The sequence below is a fragment of the Euwallacea fornicatus genome, chromosome 12 (assembly GCF_040115645.1).
Source record: "Euwallacea fornicatus isolate EFF26 chromosome 12, ASM4011564v1, whole genome shotgun sequence".
In the NCBI taxonomy this organism is placed as follows: domain Eukaryota; kingdom Metazoa; phylum Arthropoda; class Insecta; order Coleoptera; family Curculionidae; genus Euwallacea; species Euwallacea fornicatus.
Window position 1 is genome coordinate 3587865 of NC_089552.1, and position 20037 is coordinate 3607901.

Genomic DNA, 20037 nt, shown 5'->3' on the forward strand with positions numbered 1-20037 from the left:
GGTCCACACTTAATTTTATTGCTGTCTTTGTCGAGAAATATACCACAAACGAGGACAGAAAAGTGCCAGTGAGAATCAGATGTAACATTTGAAAACGCCTTAAGATTGAATCAATATTTTTTTTCAGTGACTGGTTGTTTTACCGCGTAAGGCGGGCTTACGTCACAGCATCAGCGGTTGTGCAGTATTCTATAGCTGTACGAGGTGGATTCAAAAAGATTCATTCCAAACTATGAGTAATGATTTGATGAATCATAAATGTGTTGCATTAGCATATTTTATGAGAATCAATAGCAATATGTTATCATTTACAATCTATAAAATCATTTTTTTTAAAGGAATTGATGGAAATATCTTCACTTGAAAAATAGGGAAAGACATTTAAAAAACCATTAATTTACTCAAAAAAGATTTCCTTTCTTCAAGAGTTAGTTTTCATATGATGCAATTTTCATGTTTAAAATATCGATATCAACTCACCTCTTTTTAAACACGGCTTTTAACGTTTTTTTTTATGTTTCGAAGGTATTTTTTTCAGAAGTTCTGAATGTATCGTTTGGATTTTTTTTGCGGTGTTCACTTTTTGGGTGCTTAGTTCGGGGGGATAGAAATGGATTTTATTTTTATATTGAGGAAGTATTAAACAGCTAAAAAAAATATTGATGATAACGATTATAAGTATTATTATGATTAAAGTGTAAAATCATAGTTTGAAAGTAAAACGAATCAAGTTATACATCAGTTTTTTTACCTTTTCTCCAAAGCAACATACGTGAAATTTATGCGATGTGTTTTTGAGCTTCTCAATGATCTATTTACTTGCTTCGCTTATTAGTGTAACGCGCAATTAAATACGTTAAAACGGCTAATAGAGGTTTCAGGTCAAACTTTCTTCTTCCGAAAAACGATTATTTATAGTGACTCGCATTAATATTCGGTCACTATTGTATTTTTGGAAGTGTTAGGTTTTTTGCTAACTTATTCTTAACTAACATTATTTATTGCGTAATCTTTGGTTACAACAATGTTTCTAGTATATATAAATAAATTTTTGATCTTTTAAATTTAATTATATACAAAGATACTATCGAACAAAGAAAACAAGGAATAATTTTACTATCGCAAAAATATTCGGACACGGAATGCGGTGCGGTGCAGTGCAGGTAAAAATAATAGAAAAACATTATATACCGAGTGTTTTATGATCGTAAAAGATTAGAGATGCGTGAGACTCAATTTTCTTGTTAGTTGTGTACAAGGGGGTTTGAAAGCGAACTTATTACTTACTAAAATTCACATTATGAAGCGAAAAGACAAAAATATTTCTTTTGACATACGACAATTGATTATTTTTCATCACGCTAAAGGCAGATCGTATCGAGAAATCGTTAATTTGTTAAGTATAAGTAAAAGTACAGTTGGTGATATAATTAGAAGAATTGTTCAAGAAAATCGGATTGAATCAATTCCGCAATAAGGACGCCCGAAACTTATTGATGAGCGTGAGAAGCGTAAAATTATTAAGCAAATTAAAATAAACCCTGGACTGGGTGCTCCTAAATTAATAGCTGATTTACTAGAATACAGTGGCAAAAAAGTACATCCTGACACAGTTCGGCGATTATTAAAAAAAGACGGGTACAACGGAAGAGTAACCCGAAAAAAGCCCCATACGTATCGGAAGTCAATGGCAAGAGACGTCTTGCCTTTGCTCATGGATTCGTTGTGAAAGAGAAAACATACCGGGAAAGCATTATATTTGCTGATGAAAAAAAATTCAATATTTTTGGATCCGATGGTCGTAAAATGGTATGGCGCAAAAAGAATGAAGAGCTAAAAATGAATAATCTCCGGCCGACTGTGAAATACGGCGGATGGAGCATGATGGTTTGGGGCTGCATCTCAGCTGCAGGAGTAGGCAAATTAGTATTTATTGAAAGAAATTTAAATAAAGTTATGTACTTGGATCTTTTAAAGCGAAATTTACTAAAAAGTGCTGAAAAATTAGGTATATGCGACAATTTTAAATTTTACCAGGATAATGTTCCAAAACATAAGTCACGTTTAGTCCAAGAGTATTTATTATATAATTGCCCTAAAGTATTAAATCGTCCTGCACAGTTACCTGATCTTAACACCATAAACAATCTATAGGAATTTTTAGACCGTAAAGTCCATAATAAATCAGTCAACTCCAAAAACGAGTTAAAACAACGATTAGTTAAAGAATGGCAATGCATACCTGAAGATTACATTAAAAAAAATAATTAAAAACATGCCGAAACAGCTACAACAAGCTATACAACATAAAGGCAATCCTACGAAGTATTAATTTGTTTATATAAATTTTGTTTACAAATATTACGTTCCTGGTAGTGTCCGAATATTTTTACGATAGTAAAATTATGCCTTGTTTTCTTTGTTCGATAGTATCTTTGTATATAATTAAATTTAAAAGATCAAAAATGTATTTATATATACTAGAAACACTGTTATAATCAAAGATTACGCAATAAATAATGTTAGTTAAGAATAAGTTAGTAAAAAACCTGAATACTTCCAAAAATACTATGGTGTCCGAATATTAATGCGTGCCACTGTATATTTAATTCGCAATAATAGGCAATTATTAATTTATTACATTAATGCTCGAAGAGGTACCTACCAACTTAACTCAAGTGTCTTGAAGCTATCAGCAATATCAAAAATATCATTCATTTGCGTACGTATGCTCACCCTTTTACTTTTATCAGCTTTTAGGTTTCTTTCGTAAGCAAAGAATTCTGCATTATCATTAAGCATGGGTTTTGCTTTGTCTAAAATATGAATAAGTGCAAACTATACCGTAAAGGATCTATATGTGGCTTACTTATCTACTAATTCGATAAAAAGTATTCCATCAAGTCTCATTTATGACGCAAACTTAGACTAATTAACGGCGAGGCAATTATTATCTATAAGCTGTGTAATTAAACTGGATTTGTATGTAAATATTCCCCTATGAGATCGAGAATTAAAAATTTTAAAACCACGAGTATACTTATAAATACCTATTAATAATACATTTACGTAAAACTTTGCTTGTATCTTGAGTTCTGAGATAACAATTCATATTTATTATTGATAATTTTATTATAATCTTTAGTATCGATCATTTAGCAGTGAAAAGACACCTATATGATTAGTTAGTAATTACGTTACAATGGTAGAGAAACTGCTCCCAAAAAACCAAATATACCTAGACGAAGAGCTTAAGGAAGAGTATCCTACAGTAAGCCCTGCCGACCCTGAGAAAGTCTTCATCAATTTCCGCCAGATTAAGAATCTGAGACCTGCCTGCTACCATTGTGGCGACCACAATCTCAGTTACGGAAATAAGTACTTTTGGCATAGATGCGCCAGCTTCCAGCACTTTTACTGCTACTACTGCTTCGATTATAGCTTAAAAAAGTACCATCATACCTGCTCGGGCGGGGAACCTATTCTCGATGAGTGCAGGACCATTGAACATCTATTGTGCGGAAAAATAAAGTTCGAATGCCAATGGCCTGGCTGCAAGAAAATCTTTGCCGGATCTAATTTAAAGAAACACGAAATTGAGTGTGAACAACAGCCAAAGAGGGAGTGTCCCGTGGAGGGGTGCGCCTGGAGTGGCAGGATTGACCAGCTGGAGAAGAACCACTTCAGGCAAGAGCATCACGAAGACAGTAAGCTGATACTACGTAATGTAATTCTCAGATTGGAATTTGGACGGAACTACTATTTGTTCATTTTGGGGAAGTTTGTGCTGGTCAAATATCAAGTGGAAGAGTTGGGAGAAGTGTATGAACATAGTGTAGATTTGGAGATTTGCAAGGAAGCTTTGGAGGACGTCACTCCTGTAGGGCTAGTCTCAGTGAACCACACACTATTGAAGAAAATTGAAGGCAACAATTCCGTGAAGAGCATAAGGAAGCATGTGATTTTGTTCGTTTACTTTGAAGAAATTAAGAAAGATAAGTAGGAATTTTATAATTTCATTTCATACCTCTCAATACTGCCACAGAATCGTCGTGCTCTCCATAATCGGAGGGTAGGTATTCAAGAGGGACATATCGATAGAGAGTTTCTCGTGTTTTGGTTGAATGTACGCAGATCTAAAAAATGAAAAAAAAAACTTTTTATGTAAATAGTTAGGAAATGGATTGTTTTGTACAACGGGGTACCCTACAATTTGTTACAAATTATCTAAAATTTCACTTATTAATTCATTCTACGCACGTTATCATAACTCAGTAATGAATTGAAGGTCCCGGCTTTCATTTCATGTCTAGTTGCGAAATGAAATCCAGCTTCAGTCACTACTTTCGATCAAGCAAATCGTTACTTTATATGTCAAAACTAAAATAAAAGATGGTATTATAATTCTGATGAGTTATTATTTTATTCCATAGCTCTTTCTTGACAAAAGCCTTTATTAGGGTGAGAAAAATCTCTAAAAAGGGTTTCGAGTTAATCCAATGTATGCTCTTAAGCGTTAGTGGCATGATATTCTACAATCTCATTCCTTTTTTTTAATATAAACGATTTGGTGTAATGAATGGTACGTATACAGGATGTCCCAAATCCCATAAGATAACATTACTATCTCCTAAACGAAATGAAACCTACGAGGTTGGTTAAATTAGAGAAAATGTATCAATCTTGCGCCTTAATTCATATTTTAAAACAGTGTTGCCAACTTTTACTTTTCCGAGATATTAGAAAAAATCTGAAAAATGCCAAAATTTTATTTTGATAATAAATTGAATACTAAGGATTATTAAAAAAAAGTTCATACAAAAATTTGACACTGTTCTGGGCTTTTGATTTTCTAAATTTTATAGTTGACCTAAGCTTCGAGATAATGACTTTAACTTTATTTTTTTAATGCGGGCCTAGGTAAATTTTAGCATATTTTGAAAGTACTCATTAAAGGTTTTTCAAGGATTTATCACATGATAACCTTCCAGCGTTTTGGTTTAAAAGAGACCGTCATAAGAGTTTCTTATCAATGTGAACGGCATTTTTAAAAATACAAATATTAACGGGTAAATAAAAATTTTAAAATCTTAAAATAATAACAAATTCTTAAAATGTTAATGTTCATAATTAACCCCATTGTTTCTTTTCTGTTCATGTTTTTTTTTTAATCCTTGGTTTTCCATTTATTATGAAAATTAAATTTGAACATTTTTCTGATCATCCTGTATAACTAAACTGCAGACTAGATGCCATAAGAAAAATGCAGTTTTAGGCACTAGTTACTGTTACATTAAGTCCAACATTCAGACACAGCAAAGTTGTGTTAAATCTTAATATTTTCATACAAGGAACATGTTGTTCTGTTGCGTGCCATTAATTATAGAATACCCTGTATGAAAAAAGGAAATATATAATAGAAAAACTTCTTCAAAAAAGTAATATTATATGGCTTGACTACGTGTCCAAAACATTGCCTTTCATATTTATAATCCAAATCAACCATTTTTGGGGTCCATGCTGGTCTAATCCCTGTATTACCAACATATTTAATATACGAATTACCACTGGGAAGATTAAATTCACAGGATCATATTTCCCCAATGATAGTAATACTGCAGTATAGTCTTTAGGGACGAGTTTCTTCAAATTAAGGATATTTCTACAATTGAAAATAAAATAAAATAGCAGAAAATTCGAAAATGCTTACACTCATTCTAGAGGCGACTGGATGTAGGAGTTTTGAGGATCTCTGTTTTCAAAAAGCTTACCAAAAATATATTTTATGGAAAAGTAGTGGTTGATGGTAATTTTCGGTTTTTCCATCCTGTAGTAGCAACTTTGAAAGAACAAGATTATTTGAAGCTCTGAAATATGGTTTAAAGGCGGAATCGCAAATAGCTACAAGAACGTGAGGAGTCATCGAAAAGTTATTAAGAAGATGAAACATTACCTGTAACCGTTGGTAAATGAGGCTGTTTGTGAAATTTTTTTTTTTGAATAATTTTGATCTTCATTCAGCTTAAGATCGTTTTCATACAACTCGGAAACATTGGCAAATGTGAATGCGAAAGGCATTTTTACTACGTTAACGTGAACCTTAATTTTTGCACCAAATTAAGATAACAATTTCAGTATCTGACAGATCATTATTCTCAGTTTTAGGGAAAATGTGCTTGAAATACATATTCAAATTTATATAATTAAATCCCGGTTTTTCCATTAATAACGGTTTAATACTTTAGTATAATTACGTATAATTAGAAAAACACTTAGCTGGTTGATGAAATAATTTTTGATTCATTAAAGTGAGAAATTCTTAATAGGAGCAATAAATCTTGAGGAGCCAATAATACTTAAAGAAATTTTCGTAACCCGTATCTAAAAACCAAATTGAAAAATTTCTAAAATTTCTAAAATCTATAATATTATAATGCTATAATCAAATTAGTTTTATATAACCAGCTTTTTTATTTAAGTCTATATGACTTATGTTACATAAAAATGGCATCTTGTTGGTATTTTAATTTTCCAAAACACGTCTATCATATTCGCATTATAACTTAAAATTAGGGATGTCCTATCCCTGCATCAACTTATACCAGGTCTACCGGTATGAAATGAGCGCTATTTTGTGAAAATAAAACAACAATTTTAACAAGGAAAGAAAAAAAAATTATTCAAAATATTGACCATTGCTTTCTACACATTTTGACCACCTTTCTGGCAATTTATGGATACCGCGCCAATAGAAATGTGCCTCTTTGGCATCAAACCAATTAGACACCCAATTTTCTACTTCTCCGTAGGAATCGAAGTGCTGCTCAGCCAATGCGTGTCCCATCGATGAAAACAAATGGTAGTCCGAAGGAGCCAAGTCTGGTGAACACGGCGGATGAGGTAGCAACTCCCAGCCAAGTGTTTTGATGGTATCCTGAACCGGTGTTGCTTTGTGTGCAGGTGCGTTGTCATGGAGCAAAACTACCTTCCCGTGTCTTCTGGCCCATTCTAATTGTTTTTCGATCAATGCATTGTTTAAATTAATCAATCGTTGTCGGTAGCGAACAGTATTAACTGTTTCACCAGGTTTTAAAAGCTCGTGGTGCGCCACACCTTCCCCACTTAGCACACAGCATTGCCTTCTTGCCGAATCGATCAGGTTTTCCAGTCGATGTTGATGGTTGTCCCGAATCAACCCATGATTTTTTCCGTTTAGGATTTTGAAAATAAATCCATTTTTCATCTCCAGTAACAATTCAATGCAAAACTGATTTTCTTTCGTGCCTTTGAAGCAAAATTTCACAGGTGTTTTTTCGGTTCTCCATCTGTCTTTTATTCAATTTTTGCGGCACCCATTTTCGACACTTTTGGATCTTTCCTATAGCATTTAAACGATCAGAAATTGTTTGTTGTGCAACATTTAACATTTCTGCTATTTGCTTTTGACTTAAAGTGTCATCTTCATCCAATATCGATTGCAGTTCGGAGTCTTCGAACTTTTTTGGTGGTCTGCCACGTTCTTCATTTTGCACATAAAAATTGTTATTTCTGGATCGTTGAAACCATCTTTTGCATGTTGCTTCTGATAAAGCATGATCACCATATGCCTCGACAAGCATTCGATGCGACTCTGCAGCACTTCTCTTCAAATGAAAGCAAAAAATTAATGCTTTCCGCATTTTGTGGTACAAAATTCGACATTTTTGGCACAATGAAATAATATATTGTTATTTGTTCAAGGACTTGATTTGTACTAAATATGTTTGTCAGTTTGCACACCAACCAAGCAAACATACCGGTATACCTGGTAAAACGACATTACCGAAAAACTATATAATTTTAAATGTAAACATAAGTCCTTTTTCGACGTAATTTCGCGATACATCAAAATAATAGTAGAGTTCCCTTTAAAGTTTTCAAGTTTGGACAGTTTTTTGATGTCTAAGTTAGCTCTATTCTTATTGACGCCCTTTAAAAACTATTACGCAAAGCTTGCCAGTATACTAAAGTATGGACTTTTAATAGTATTGTGGCAAAAAAGAGTTACAAAATACCTATCCGTTTTTTAATAATTTCCAAATATGCAGTCTTTTGCATCTGTCACTTTCAATATTGAGTAACATATATGTCGGAGAAGCACAAGGGTTGTTTAGCTTTTCCATTATTCTTTGATATTAATATTTAGACACTAACTAACAAAAGACACTAAGCACTAGACTATAATTAATTATATGATACCGACGAATTCACTGACCACTCTTGTCCCTTTTGTGGTTTTCTCATGACTACGTCTGCAATCGAAGAGTTATCCCGATTGCGGTATCTTCACCCCTTTTTATATAAACAAATGCCCTAAAGACTAAACATAAACATAGCCATAGACATAAACACTATTATACACCGACATATACATATAAATATACATATCTTAAAACTATTAATTCTAAAAAAGCCAACGTCTTGATAAGTTTATATTAAAATTGAACGTAGAATCCAAAAAAATATATAGCAATAATATATAGGGTATTTCATTTAAAATAAACAAGCTTTGTGTTCCGAGAAAACCGGAAGATTGACCTCATTAAAAATATTTCAGATGAGGTCACCCCAAGGTTCTCACCAAACCATTTAATTTTGTAACTTTGCCATCCATAGTTTCCTCAAAACGTCTAACTAGGCACCCTGTATAAGTATCTGCTGTAAAACTTGATCAAAATGTTTGCAGTTCTTTTTAATCAAAAGTAAACTGCGATCAATTTTTCATTTCATCATTTACATCTTTTATTTACGTAAAATTTCTCAAATTATTAATCAACATCTAGTTTCTTAAAACTCCCTTCCACCCCGAAGAAATCGCCTGCGCTTTTCGGTTTACCAGGACGTTTACTTTCATCTACTTTCAAGCTCTCCTCGTAGACAAAGTAATCTGCATTGTCGTTAATCTGCCGTTTAATTTGTTCTAAAAAGGCCGTATTTCATGTCTTTAGTTTATTTAATGAATATCCGTTACCATGTAAAATGTTGCAAGGCTCATCTTGGCCTCCGTAGTCCCAAGGAAGACACTCTTTTGGGATATATTTGTATAGAGAATCCATGGAATTGGTGTGAATGTAAAGCTAATATGTATAAAAAAAATGACTAAAAAGTTGTTGAAGAACAGGTTACTACCATGTCAATAAGTTCCTTCTTCATAAAGGGCTTCATCAAAGATAGCAGTTTATCCAGAAAAGACACGACATTGATAAAATGGATCCCTTTCAGTCGAATGGGCATGGCTTCCTTAAAAAACAATTTCCAATTATTTCTTCCCCCTATTGAAAGAAATTCGGTTACTTGTAGATAAAAAAGCATCTTTTTCAACACCATTATGTTGCTCATCTTAGTCAAATGCCCAAAAACTGCCCCCTGCATGTCCATCACAAGGTACAACCCGTTTTGTGGTCCATGCAAATGCAACTGCAGAAGTTGTACCATATCAAAATACCGAATTTGATGGGGGTAGTTGTAGTTTTCAGGGTTGCAATCTATCAGTCTGCCTAGAATCACTGTATATCCCTCTGGGGTGAGCTTCTTCAGGGGAGTGACTAATCTATGAATTATCAGGGGTCGCATAGTAAGTGCAGCGAAAGTTATCGATAATTTTTAGGAAGTTTGCACGCGTGCATTCGCGCGCATCAATTCAGATTCGTTTTAGTTGCACGAATTATAATTAAGAAGGGAACTTTAGGAATTATATTCTGGTGTGCGATCAAAAAACTGAAATATTTCAATTTTCTTATTATGTTTTCAGGGTAACCAGAGAAATTGCTGCAATTATTACACTAGTGCAAACTTCTTGTGTAATTAATTATTAATTGATTTGGAATATAATAAGACGACAGTTAAAATAGTAAATTTGACCAAGGAATTAAATTTTCAAAATTATCCCAAGAAGAAAGAGGGAATATTTAGGATACAAACGTGCAATTCATGGCTGATTGAACGCTGCTGCAATGTTTGGGGTCGCGATGTCCATAAATGTCTGGACAAAGGGTTTTCACAGTGAAATAATTGTCCATTGCATTTTTAGCCAGTTCGTTGCTGTAATAGCAGCTCTGGAGGAACAGAATAATTTCGAGCTCTGTAAGCAAAAATACATCCCTTAAAGGGTATTGAAGAGAATTTGAAGGCACAGCTACCTGAGATTTTAGGCAAGTGGGGCTGCTTTGAAAGCCACTTTTCCAAAGCCTCAACATCGGCTTTCTTAAGGTCAGAATCTCTGGCGTATATGTCGAGGACGTTGGCCGACATTGCGGGATTCTGGTGATAGAAAATACGCTATTAGATCATTTGTAGAATTGAATTTCTCTACGTTCTTGACAAGAAACTAGCGTCAGATTAGATAGATTCGGGTATGTAATTAATTATTATTATTATAGAGAGTGTTTCAGAACTACGGGATCAAACTTTTAGGAATTGTTCAGTGCAATAATAGAAGACATCTGTGTATAAGAACCTACGGCCGCAAATATAATATTTCCCTAAGACACCACAGTCTTATGATGCTTTAAGACAGTTATGTGCAAAAATGTTTTTATCGAGTTTTAGTACATTTTATTTTAATTTAGTTGTACAAAATAACACTACAGTTATTGTTCAAAATGTTGTTCTTCAAGTAGAATGTCTCTGGAGAAACAATATACATGGTGTTTGCGGACTCGGCTAAAAATTTGATAATCATTTCGAGCGACCTCAAATGCTGCAGTGATTCATACAATCAGGTTTTGCTCCATTTCATAAAACAGGGACATTACATGTCCCCACAGAATAAAATCTAAATATGTTAGATCGGGCGATTTAGGAGGTCACCATACTGGACCACCTCTGCCGATCCATTGTTGTTCGAACTGACGATCCAAATAAGGAATATGGGGTCAAAATACATTTTGAATAATTACAGTAATATTGTTTTTTTGTACAAACCAATGAAAATAAAACACATTTTTGCACATAATTGCCTCAAAGTATCACAGCGCTGTAGCGCCTTAAGGAAACATTTTCGGATATGGATTCTTATGCTGAAATCTCTTGTATTGTTACACTGAACAATCCCTAGAAATTTAATCCCATAGTTCTAAAACCCCTTTATATTATGCAACAAGTGAATAAATAGGTTATAGTTTTGAACATATAGTAAAAAAAATAATAAAATTTTAGTTGATGTTAGATTTGGGACAAAGTAATTAATTGATTTTTCTACTTACTGCAAGCGGTGTCAGTGGATTAATTTGTTTTAATCACCAGCAAATAGAACGTTATTAAGAGCGTCGCGACACTGTAGATAATTTACTCGTAATACATCAAAATTGGGCACAGATTAGACTTGACACACATCAAATCATAAAAAAACATCATTATAAATGAATTAATATAGTCCAATTGGACGATCAAACATAAGGGCAATAATGCGCCATTTTCCACCTAGGTATATACGCAAAGGCAATGAAAAAAAAACGATTATTGATGCTGGTGTCTCGTGATTAAAATGCAATTAATAATATTTTAAATTGCGATTACCTTGGTTAGCACCCTTCAGAAAGACTTCTAACACAAGGCAGCTTCTATAGCTCAGTGCGTGTACTTTATAAGTAATAGGAAATGTATGCAATTTACCTGATGAATGCTAGACATACTTATGTAGAGAATAAGAGTGATGCCTAGTATTTACGTGACAAAATTACATTTTAATTACACAAATTTTAGGAAACTTGCGTGCTTAAGATTACCGATATTTCATTGAAGTTGTTAAAACCGTTATTATTAGGTAGTTTCGGTTTTGTCGGGTCATCTATTTTGGATGTAATTATGTAAATAATATACGAAAATATCGTTTTTTTTTTATATAGGGCGACAAAAACTTAAGTGCAAAGTTTCAGTTATTTGTATCAACCAACCAATTATTTTGCACAAACGTTAATATCCATGTCAAATATAAAACCACAAACACTTATTAAGTAATCGTTGTGCACATTAAGCTTATTCAAACCCTACACGTTTTCAACTGTCTTTCATGCCATCAGTAAGGGCCAAATTATTAATATCCTGTTAACTTTACCTGAAATCTGGTTTCCATGGAAACAAACAATTTAACCAAAATTAGGATTGTTATTTCTTTGAACGTCTCCATGGAAACGCTTCTGTCAAAGCTGACAGTAAATTAATAATTTGACTATAGCCATGACGTTGTGCAAACCCTATAGAGGAGAGTGGTAACAGTAGGAAGAGCAACACATCCTGTATTGTAAATTAGATTTAAATTAGTGGAGGCGATTATACTAAAAAAAGTTTTCTTTCAGATTCCGATGCAAATAAGTAAACTTACCGCCTTCAATGGGGCAATTCGATCGTTTGTGGAATTGGTAGATATTGTTTATGCACTGTTAAAGACTTGCATGCATTAAAGATGTTCATTAATTAAGTCCCTTTTCTAAACTATACCATTTTGATGACATAGGCAAATGGAAACATGGCAATTATCCATTGTTTCTCACAATGGACGGAATTTCCTAGTGATGTGGCATATGCAGCGTTGCCAGGTGAAGAATAAATCGCTCTAGTCAAAGTATTTATAGATTTGAGGAAGTGCTGTTGTTGAAGTTGGATGTAGTATAAATTAAATTTTTTTCAAGTATCCAGGAGTTTCTCAAGCTTAAAAAATTCTTAGAGTTTTGCATACTTGTGTTTGAGGGTGTCGGAGCACAGTTCAGGTCAGTAAAAACTTCCCAGGACTCTTCAATTAGCCTAGTCAGACGTCAAACTTCCCAGGATTAACTGAAGAGCCCTTGGAAGTTTGGCAATTTTCACTGCTTCGTTGCAGAAAACCTTGGGAGATGAAAAATGGAAATTATGTGCAGTTAATGAAAGATTTGTCCAACATCCGCGTAGGAAGTACATCAAATATTTTGAAAATACAATATTCTTTGATGGTACCACTGATGTATCAGCTGACTGCTTATTAATATAATCTGTGGTAACTCAATGAACCATTTATATGAAAATGCATAATATAATAATACATATTTAGGTAACTATATGCGGTGTCAAATTATTCAATTTTATATCTTAACAGATTTATATATTTAATGATAATTCACAAAATGTGCAACCTTCAGGCACCACTGAACAGATTCACTGACTGGATAACAGCTTCACAGATTATGAAACTTTGAATTAGCTACACTTGTCCATCCCACTTCCTTGGTAAATACGTAGTAACATGTGTATACTGAATGTGTTGGTGCAAATTCATAAAATTAATGAATGCCTTCCGTGTGTGTAAGCAAATACCTCGCTATGGGGTTTTGTAATCATTTGATCTGCCTCTAAAAGTTTTCTCTGTGGAATTGAAAATTGATTTTTTGTTGTCAATACTCTTACCGAAAATCTTGTACAAAGGATCAACAACTGCAAAACCAGATGTTTTGTCGTTGATAATTTCATTTAATTCCAACCCAATGTCGTCAATTTCTTCAAAGTTTTCTTGAATGCCGAATCTTTCCTCGACTTCAACTGGGTTTCCTTCAGAAAACATTTCCTTCAGGTTAAGAAACACGGAAACGATGAGTAAATAATAGTATATTGGTGGAGACATTGTTTAATACTGATAATGTGTACCTGTGTCTGTTTATAAAATTGATATATGTGCAAATTCTTGGTTGATTTCGATGTACCTGACTTCCTCTTTCCTGTTTCCGTTCCTCAACTGTATAATTTCCATTACCACGAGCGGATCATTAATCCGAAGCCTTCAATTCAATTCTTCTTGAAAAGGTCCGAGGGGACGCCTAGTGTATTATGTATATCGTGCGGCTCTAAACTGTATCCCCTTTGGTTGTTTTTATTCATCTTTTAATTTGTTTTTTAACCAAACACTGTGAGCACAAAATCGTAATTTTTTTTATCTACAAAGAAGTTTTTTTATTATTTATGCACAATTTAACCGACTTTGAATTTCATTTTTTTACCAAATTTGTAGCTATTTGTCTCAAAAATTAATTGATAAACTTTAAATCGGCACAGGCCATTGAATGTAGTTTTTAAAGACCTTTAATTTGAGGTGCCACTTGGACCCTGTTTGAATTTAAAAAATCAGCAGAAGGTGGACGGGGGGAGTTAGAACCACACGGTATAACAAAGAATTCAACCTTAAAACTTTCTTGCTAGTTATTTAGTGAAAGCGCATACTCAACCGGTCATACAGACCATTCCACATGGAATGTCGATTTACTTTAGCATGATCTTTACTTCAAACTTTCCAGTGTCAGATCTTGGTTCCCTATAATGGAATGCTCTGTATACCGGAAGGTTCAAAATTACCAAAAACCGGAACCATAGAATACGCGGATGACATAGCTTTAATTGTTTACAGTGGCGATTGTACAGAGATGATCGAAGAGGCAATTGCGGTCATTATTCATCTTCAACTGACTACCCACTATGCATCGCTCTGATGCGGTCATCCTTCGTGGAAACACCAAAAGGGAAGACATCTTCATAGTGACCGATGCTCAAATTATATCAAAAAAATCGATTACACATCTGAGTGGTCAGTTTGGCTCGAAGCACATAAAATGCATTTGTCAGAAGAGTCTCAACAAATTTGAACCTCTTCAAAGAATAATGCCGAAAGTGAAACCCCGGGCCTCCAGGTCGGAAAGGGGGACCGTGGCCATCCAAGTCCGATCCTGGCACCAGGTCTTCACAATGGGTTTTGGTCGTTCAGGTTCGGCCCTGGCACACCGGTCGTCCAGATCCTGAAACTGGCAGCCGTCGTCCATATCTGAAAGGGGGAGCCCGGTGTCCAGTGTGTCCAGAGGCGTGCGTACAATTAAGACTTAGTTTATGATTAAATGCACTGTAGACTATTTTAAAGAAAGACATGTGATTTTGTTAGACGAAATTACTGACCTTGTTTTAAGAAAGGTTATGAGCGATTTTTAACAGATTTTTTTTTAATACGAAGCTTTGCCATTCAACTGACGGTAAATGTTTCTTTGCCACATTTTGTTACAAGATTTACTAAAAATCTACCGAAAAATCTAGACATTCTTAAAGCGTTACTATGGTAAATTTCATATTTCTATCGATAAATTTATTCTTTATACATATTTAGGTATCTACTCTGAATAAAATAATATTTTCCTGGGAATCATCGAAATGTGTCGGTAATTTGTATTTACTCAGTGAAAAAGCTCAATTTCGAACATAATTCCAGGAAATGTCGAATTTACAAAAATATAGAACATTATTCTCTCACCTTCGCCACGACCCATTTAAAAATTTTACCTATAAAACCAACCAGCCCCCCATCAACATGCCAGTAGAGGTTTGGTTCATGCATCGTATTCTACTACCCTTAAATCAACCATGAAATACTATGGTGTTGTTACTTTAGCTATTTTAGCTGGAATTGCGGTAAGTCAACTTCATTTAGTATTTAATCCTTGATATATATAGGTCGCTAAACCGTTAAGGTGATGTCCAATGGTGCCCCTGAAAGCTCGTCTGACCAAAATTATCACCAGTATGGACCACCGCCTCCACCAAACAACGGAAGTTCGTCGCAAGGCGGAATGCGTTTCGATCAAGGAGGTATCACTGCTTGATGTGCAATATCTACAGTGCATTTTTCAGCGCGGTACATAGAATTTTACGTGTTAAATTTTCAACCCCAAGTTTCGAGCGTTCCAACCTTCCTCAGGTACATTTAGAACGTTGAATATGCAAAATTCTAGCTCTTTGCATCAGCAAATATACAATTTAGTCAAAATATCATTAGATTTAAAACGCATTTTTCTGCTGCAAGAATTATATGTACATGATACCTACATTTGAGGACTCTCTGCTCTTCTCTGGTACCTCAAGGTGGTACGTTCTTTCCTCGTTCTTCGAAAAGACGTATCGATCGACAAATTGGTACTAAAAGAGATTTTTAAAGTCTAAGTTTTGCCCCTGAGAGTCTTTAGGTGTATTGCTACAGTGAAAGAGGCCCTAATATGAGACTGAAAATTTAATATGTAAAATCCTTTGTATAGTGTTAAGAACAACGCACTATAGAGCTGTGCTAAGATAAAATTATGGGTCAATTTCAGGTTCGTTTCAAGTAAATGCAAAAGGGAGTGAGTCATCCAGATTTTTAGTCAAACGCGATTTGGCCAATCAAAATACTCCTCTTCACCCTCATGTTCACACTGCAGCATGCGGAGGCAACAGACCACCACGTAAGTGTTTTCTTATACACTAAATAGGAATTTCTAATATATTATTAATTTTCTGATGGTTTTAGCTGCCAACATTACTTCGGCGTAGAAATATGTGGTAGCAGAGGATGCGTACCAACTTAATCAAGTTTTAACCAGCATCCTAATGATCAAATTATTTGAAAACCAATAAAAATTATCAAAAAATATATAAATGCATTGTTTAATTGTTTCAATCTGATCCCAGCTAATAGGGACCTAATAGTAAAATAGAATACTCGGCCCAAATTCTATTATAGACTACCACCGAATCTTTATACTGGGTGTTTCTGATATGCTATAAATCAAGATTATACGTTTTTACGCCTTTCTTCTGCCCCCCCCCCCAAAATCACCAGGCCTGAAATTGGGCGTCCGGGTAATGTAGGATTCCCCGAAGGGTGGTTCTACCCGATAGAAATCTCGGATAAGAATCTAGTTCAGCTACTCATTTGGCTTGTAATTATTACAGATTTCAGTACTTATTTTACGACTTTTATTGAAAATTAACTTTCCTTCCTCACTTAGGGGAAAAAAGCACTTTTGCTTCCCCTGCGTCATAGATCGCGGGAGTAAAATTTCCGCTTTTCTTCCTTGTTGTGCAAACAACAATGAATTCCTCCCTAACTGGAGTTACCTCAAATCGATCTCTTTCAGTTTCAAAAATACTCGGCCATTTTTGACATTTTGAAAATACACTTACATTAATGAAAGTTTAAAAGCATATCCAAGAATCTTGGATCCTAAAATGACGAATTAAAAATCGGTATAGGGTCAAGTCAAAGGCAAAACAGAACATGCAGAGTTTTGAAGCTTTCGTTAATACGTTCTATGTTCCAAAAGGCAAAAGGGAGGAATATTTTATAATTTTTCAAGCTTCAATATCTCAATTAAACATTGATCCTGGATTTCTCTTGAAAGTGTGTTTGAATGAAAGTATTTTAATCCTAATTTCGAAGAACATTACTTAATTTTGTAGTCATCAAAGTTCGAGCGTTCATGAAGCATTATTAACTACGAAAGCTAAAAATTATACTACAGTACGACTTTTAACACCTCCTTTAGTTTCTGAGATATTCATGTCTATCTCGATTGTATTCGAAAGGTAACCGAATTCGGCTTTGTGTCGTTTGATTAACTGCAATGACAGTGGAAAAGTATTCATTTTCGAACTTGTTAGAAAAATAACTAGTCATCTTAGAAATATTCCGTTTCATGTTTATAACATTTAAAATTGTCATTGTTTTTCGCGTTAAACTATTCTTCACTACACACAACGGCACCTCAGTCATCTCATCTCGTAGCGAGTATAATATACAGTTGGACTCGCTTATAACGAACGCTCGTTTTTAAGGAACAAAATGCTTGGAACGTAAAAAGTGTCTATTTGACTACATGTTATTCTTGTTCGGAAATAACAAACTCATTTATAACGAACTAATTTATAAAAAAAGAACATTCTGTACAATTTATTATGTTAGTTTTAGGGTATTTTTTGCCGACATAATCTCGATCCGAGAAATCCCCGTGAATTGAATCGTAGTAAATTTTACGCGAAATAAGTATGGACCGCATCAGTTGCACTTCATTTGTGTAGGAAGAAGCAAAATCCCTTTCAGGTTACACATGGAAGCTAAAAAGCGTAATGTTTAACCATTCAACAAAAATTGAATATAATAAACGATTTAGAAATTGGTCTTTCCAATTCACAAGTGTGTAAAAAGTATAAATTGCCAAAATCTACAATTTCCACGATTTTCAAAAATAGAAATAAATTTAAAACTTTGAAAGGTAATGTAACAAGGCAAAAGAAAATTCGAAAACCTATAAGAGATGACATAGATCAAGCACTTTGAAATGGTTTACGATTCAAAGGAGGCAAAACAATCCCATTACTGGCGTGATTCTACAAACAAAAGCAGAAGAACTTGGAAGACTAACGTATGGAGTAGGTGTGAAAGTGGTAGTGAGCAATTTTTGTGTACAAAAGGTTGGATTGATAGATTTAAGTCAAGACATAATATATCAGCGGGAAAAATTCATAGAGAGGCTGCAGGAATATCAACAAAAATAACATCAGAATGGCTAAAAAGTGAATGGTCAGTCATTAGTACAGGATACGATATGAATTACATTTTTAATGGAGACGAAACAGGTTTGTTTTACAAAATTACTCTGAATAAGACCCTAAATCTTAAGCGCGAGAAATGTGCTGGTGGATAGCAAAGCAAGGAAAGAACAGCTGTCTGGGTTTGTGCTAATATAACTGGAACTGAAAAACGCCCCTTGATGGTTATCGATAAATCCAAATCGCTTAAAATTAAAGGCAAGTTATCAGTCATCTATGAGTCGAATCAACGAGCATGGATGATTAGCGACATTTTTGAAGGATCACTTTAAAAATGGAATGACAAACTTCGCAAGAAACGAAGGAAAATTTTACTTCTTGTAGATAACTGTCCAGCGCATCCGAGATTAGAAAATCTTGAATACATCAATCTTGTACTCCTACCACCAAACGTGACAGCTGTGTTACAACCCGTGGATCAAGGCGTTATACACTCTTTAAATTTTTTTTACCGAAAAACGTTTTTGATAAAAAAACTTTTGAAAACAATGAAGACCTTAACTTTACATTATTTGACGCGATAATAATGATTAGCACCCATGGCGAAAAGTCTCGCTAAACACCATCGAGAACTGTTTTCGTCATGCGAGACTCAAACCGCACATAATACAAGAGTACGATGATGAAGACGACATACCGTTGGCGCGTTTGGTAGAATTTCAACAAGAGGAACTTGTAGATCAAGATGACGAAGAAGACATTTCATTGACAGAATGAATTAAAAAACATAATAACATTGATCTAGAAGAGTACACCAAAATAGATAACGATTTAATAACAACCGATTTTCCTAGTGATGCTGAGCTAATGAATAATGTTAAAGTACTCCTTACAGACGAAACTAAGGAGAGTGAAAACGAGGAAGAAGAGAAACCAGACGACGATGCTATGCCCACTGTGTCACAGACCCTTTCTTCTCTGAAAGTGGTTTCGAAATTCATTCAATGTACAAGTGCCAACTCTTCGGTATATCAAGCCTTCGGTAGATTATATGGCTATATTGAAAGACATTCGCTTATTAAAAATCAAGTGCAAAATAAAATGACTGACTACTTTACAGTACAAAATAAATAGTAGTAAGACGTGTATCTGTATTAAGTGCATAGGAGCAAATAAAATAAAAATGTTGTTTTTACCCATCTTTTCCTTTTAACTAGTGCGTTAATTTTAACTATATTCATCAAAAAAATTAATTTTTAGTGCGTGAAAAGTTTTAAGGTTAACCCAATACATGTTAAGTAAAATTCGATTTAACGAACGTCCGGCTGTAACAAACAAAATCTTTTGTCCCCTCGAGTTCATTATGACCGAGTTCGACTGTATTTTTAAGTTTTAAAACTGTAGATCTGCAATAGGAAGGCCAAAATCATGAAAATTCATTGATTCTCAGAACAAAATTATAAAATATATTTCAATAACGTCTCAAGAAACATTAGATTCTTCCAACTTATGCATCATTCTCCTTCTTCTCGACCTTATTCTCTCCACTCTCCTTCTTCGTATTGGTCTCGTCAATTTCATCTACATCGTCCTTTGGGGAGCAAACCATCCTGCAACTCAGCTTTTCTCCTTTTTCGTTGAAAACGTTACTGAAGGGACTGTGATGCATGGAAGGGAGTGGGGGCCTCAACA

At 34.3% G+C, this 20037-nt stretch overlaps 3 protein-coding genes and 1 long non-coding RNA gene across 9 annotated transcripts; 3 read left to right on the forward strand and 1 right to left on the reverse strand.

Moving 5' to 3' along the window:
* The first annotated feature begins 3125 nt into the window (after nucleotides 1-3125).
* Nucleotides 3126-4994, forward strand: LOC136342349 (uncharacterized). Its single transcript, XM_066288069.1, has 2 exons — nucleotides 3126-4201; nucleotides 4921-4994. Exon 1 carries the CDS (start codon nucleotides 3203-3205, stop codon nucleotides 4001-4003), a length of 801 nt encoding a protein of 266 aa, XP_066144166.1. The 5' UTR covers nucleotides 3126-3202; the 3' UTR covers nucleotides 4004-4201; nucleotides 4921-4994.
* Nucleotides 4995-8756: 3762 nt separating this feature from the next.
* Nucleotides 8757-12503, reverse strand: LOC136342348 (alpha-tocopherol transfer protein-like). 6 transcript variants are annotated; one of them, XM_066288068.1, is made up of 8 exons: nucleotides 11557-11666; nucleotides 11244-11314; nucleotides 10179-10299; nucleotides 9961-10120; nucleotides 9334-9589; nucleotides 9169-9279; nucleotides 9011-9116; nucleotides 8757-8959 (listed from the first exon to the last, which is right to left on the reverse strand). In XM_066288068.1, exons 3-8 carry the CDS (start codon nucleotides 10288-10290, stop codon nucleotides 8808-8810), a joined length of 897 nt encoding a protein of 298 aa, XP_066144165.1. In that variant the 5' UTR covers nucleotides 10291-10299; nucleotides 11244-11314; nucleotides 11557-11666; the 3' UTR covers nucleotides 8757-8807. The 6 variants fall into 6 exon arrangements, with proteins under 6 accessions (XP_066144165.1, XP_066144164.1, XP_066144159.1 ...); XM_066288067.1 differs by lacking the exons at nucleotides 11244-11314; nucleotides 11557-11666 and adding an exon at nucleotides 12362-12503; XM_066288062.1 differs by lacking the exons at nucleotides 11244-11314; nucleotides 11557-11666 and adding an exon at nucleotides 12095-12127.
* On the forward strand, nucleotides 11835-12577 carry LOC136342352 (uncharacterized). Its single transcript, XR_010732628.1, has 3 exons — nucleotides 11835-12280; nucleotides 12336-12398; nucleotides 12494-12577. It is a non-coding gene; the product is annotated as an uncharacterized lncRNA (long non-coding RNA).
* A 2743-nt stretch (nucleotides 12578-15320) lies between these two features.
* On the forward strand, nucleotides 15321-16453 carry LOC136342350 (uncharacterized). The gene is made up of 4 exons (XM_066288070.1): nucleotides 15321-15453; nucleotides 15513-15630; nucleotides 16131-16259; nucleotides 16325-16453. Exons 1-4 carry the CDS (start codon nucleotides 15406-15408, stop codon nucleotides 16345-16347), a joined length of 318 nt encoding a protein of 105 aa, XP_066144167.1. The 5' UTR covers nucleotides 15321-15405; the 3' UTR covers nucleotides 16348-16453.
* The last annotated feature ends 3584 nt before the right edge of the window (nucleotides 16454-20037 follow it).

Coding starts and splice junctions, on each gene's coding strand:
- LOC136342349 (XM_066288069.1), top strand. CDS start 3,203: ATGGTAGAGAAACTGCTCCCAAAAAACCAAATATACCTAGACGAAGAG.
- LOC136342348 (XM_066288062.1), bottom strand. Junction 10,121..10,178: donor CCACTTGCCTAAAATCTCAG/GTAGCTGTGCCT, acceptor TTTTGCTTACAG/AGCTCGAAATTATTCTGTTC. Junction 9,117..9,168: donor AGAAGGAACTTATTGACATG/GTAGTAACCTGT, acceptor TATACATATTAG/CTTTACATTCACACCAATTC.
- LOC136342350 (XM_066288070.1), top strand. CDS start 15,406: ATGAAATACTATGGTGTTGTTACTTTAGCTATTTTAGCTGGAATTGCG. Junction 15,631..16,130: donor AATGCGTTTCGATCAAGGAG/GTATCACTGCTT, acceptor GGTCAATTTCAG/GTTCGTTTCAAGTAAATGCA. Junction 16,260..16,324: donor CGGAGGCAACAGACCACCAC/GTAAGTGTTTTC, acceptor TGATGGTTTTAG/CTGCCAACATTACTTCGGCG.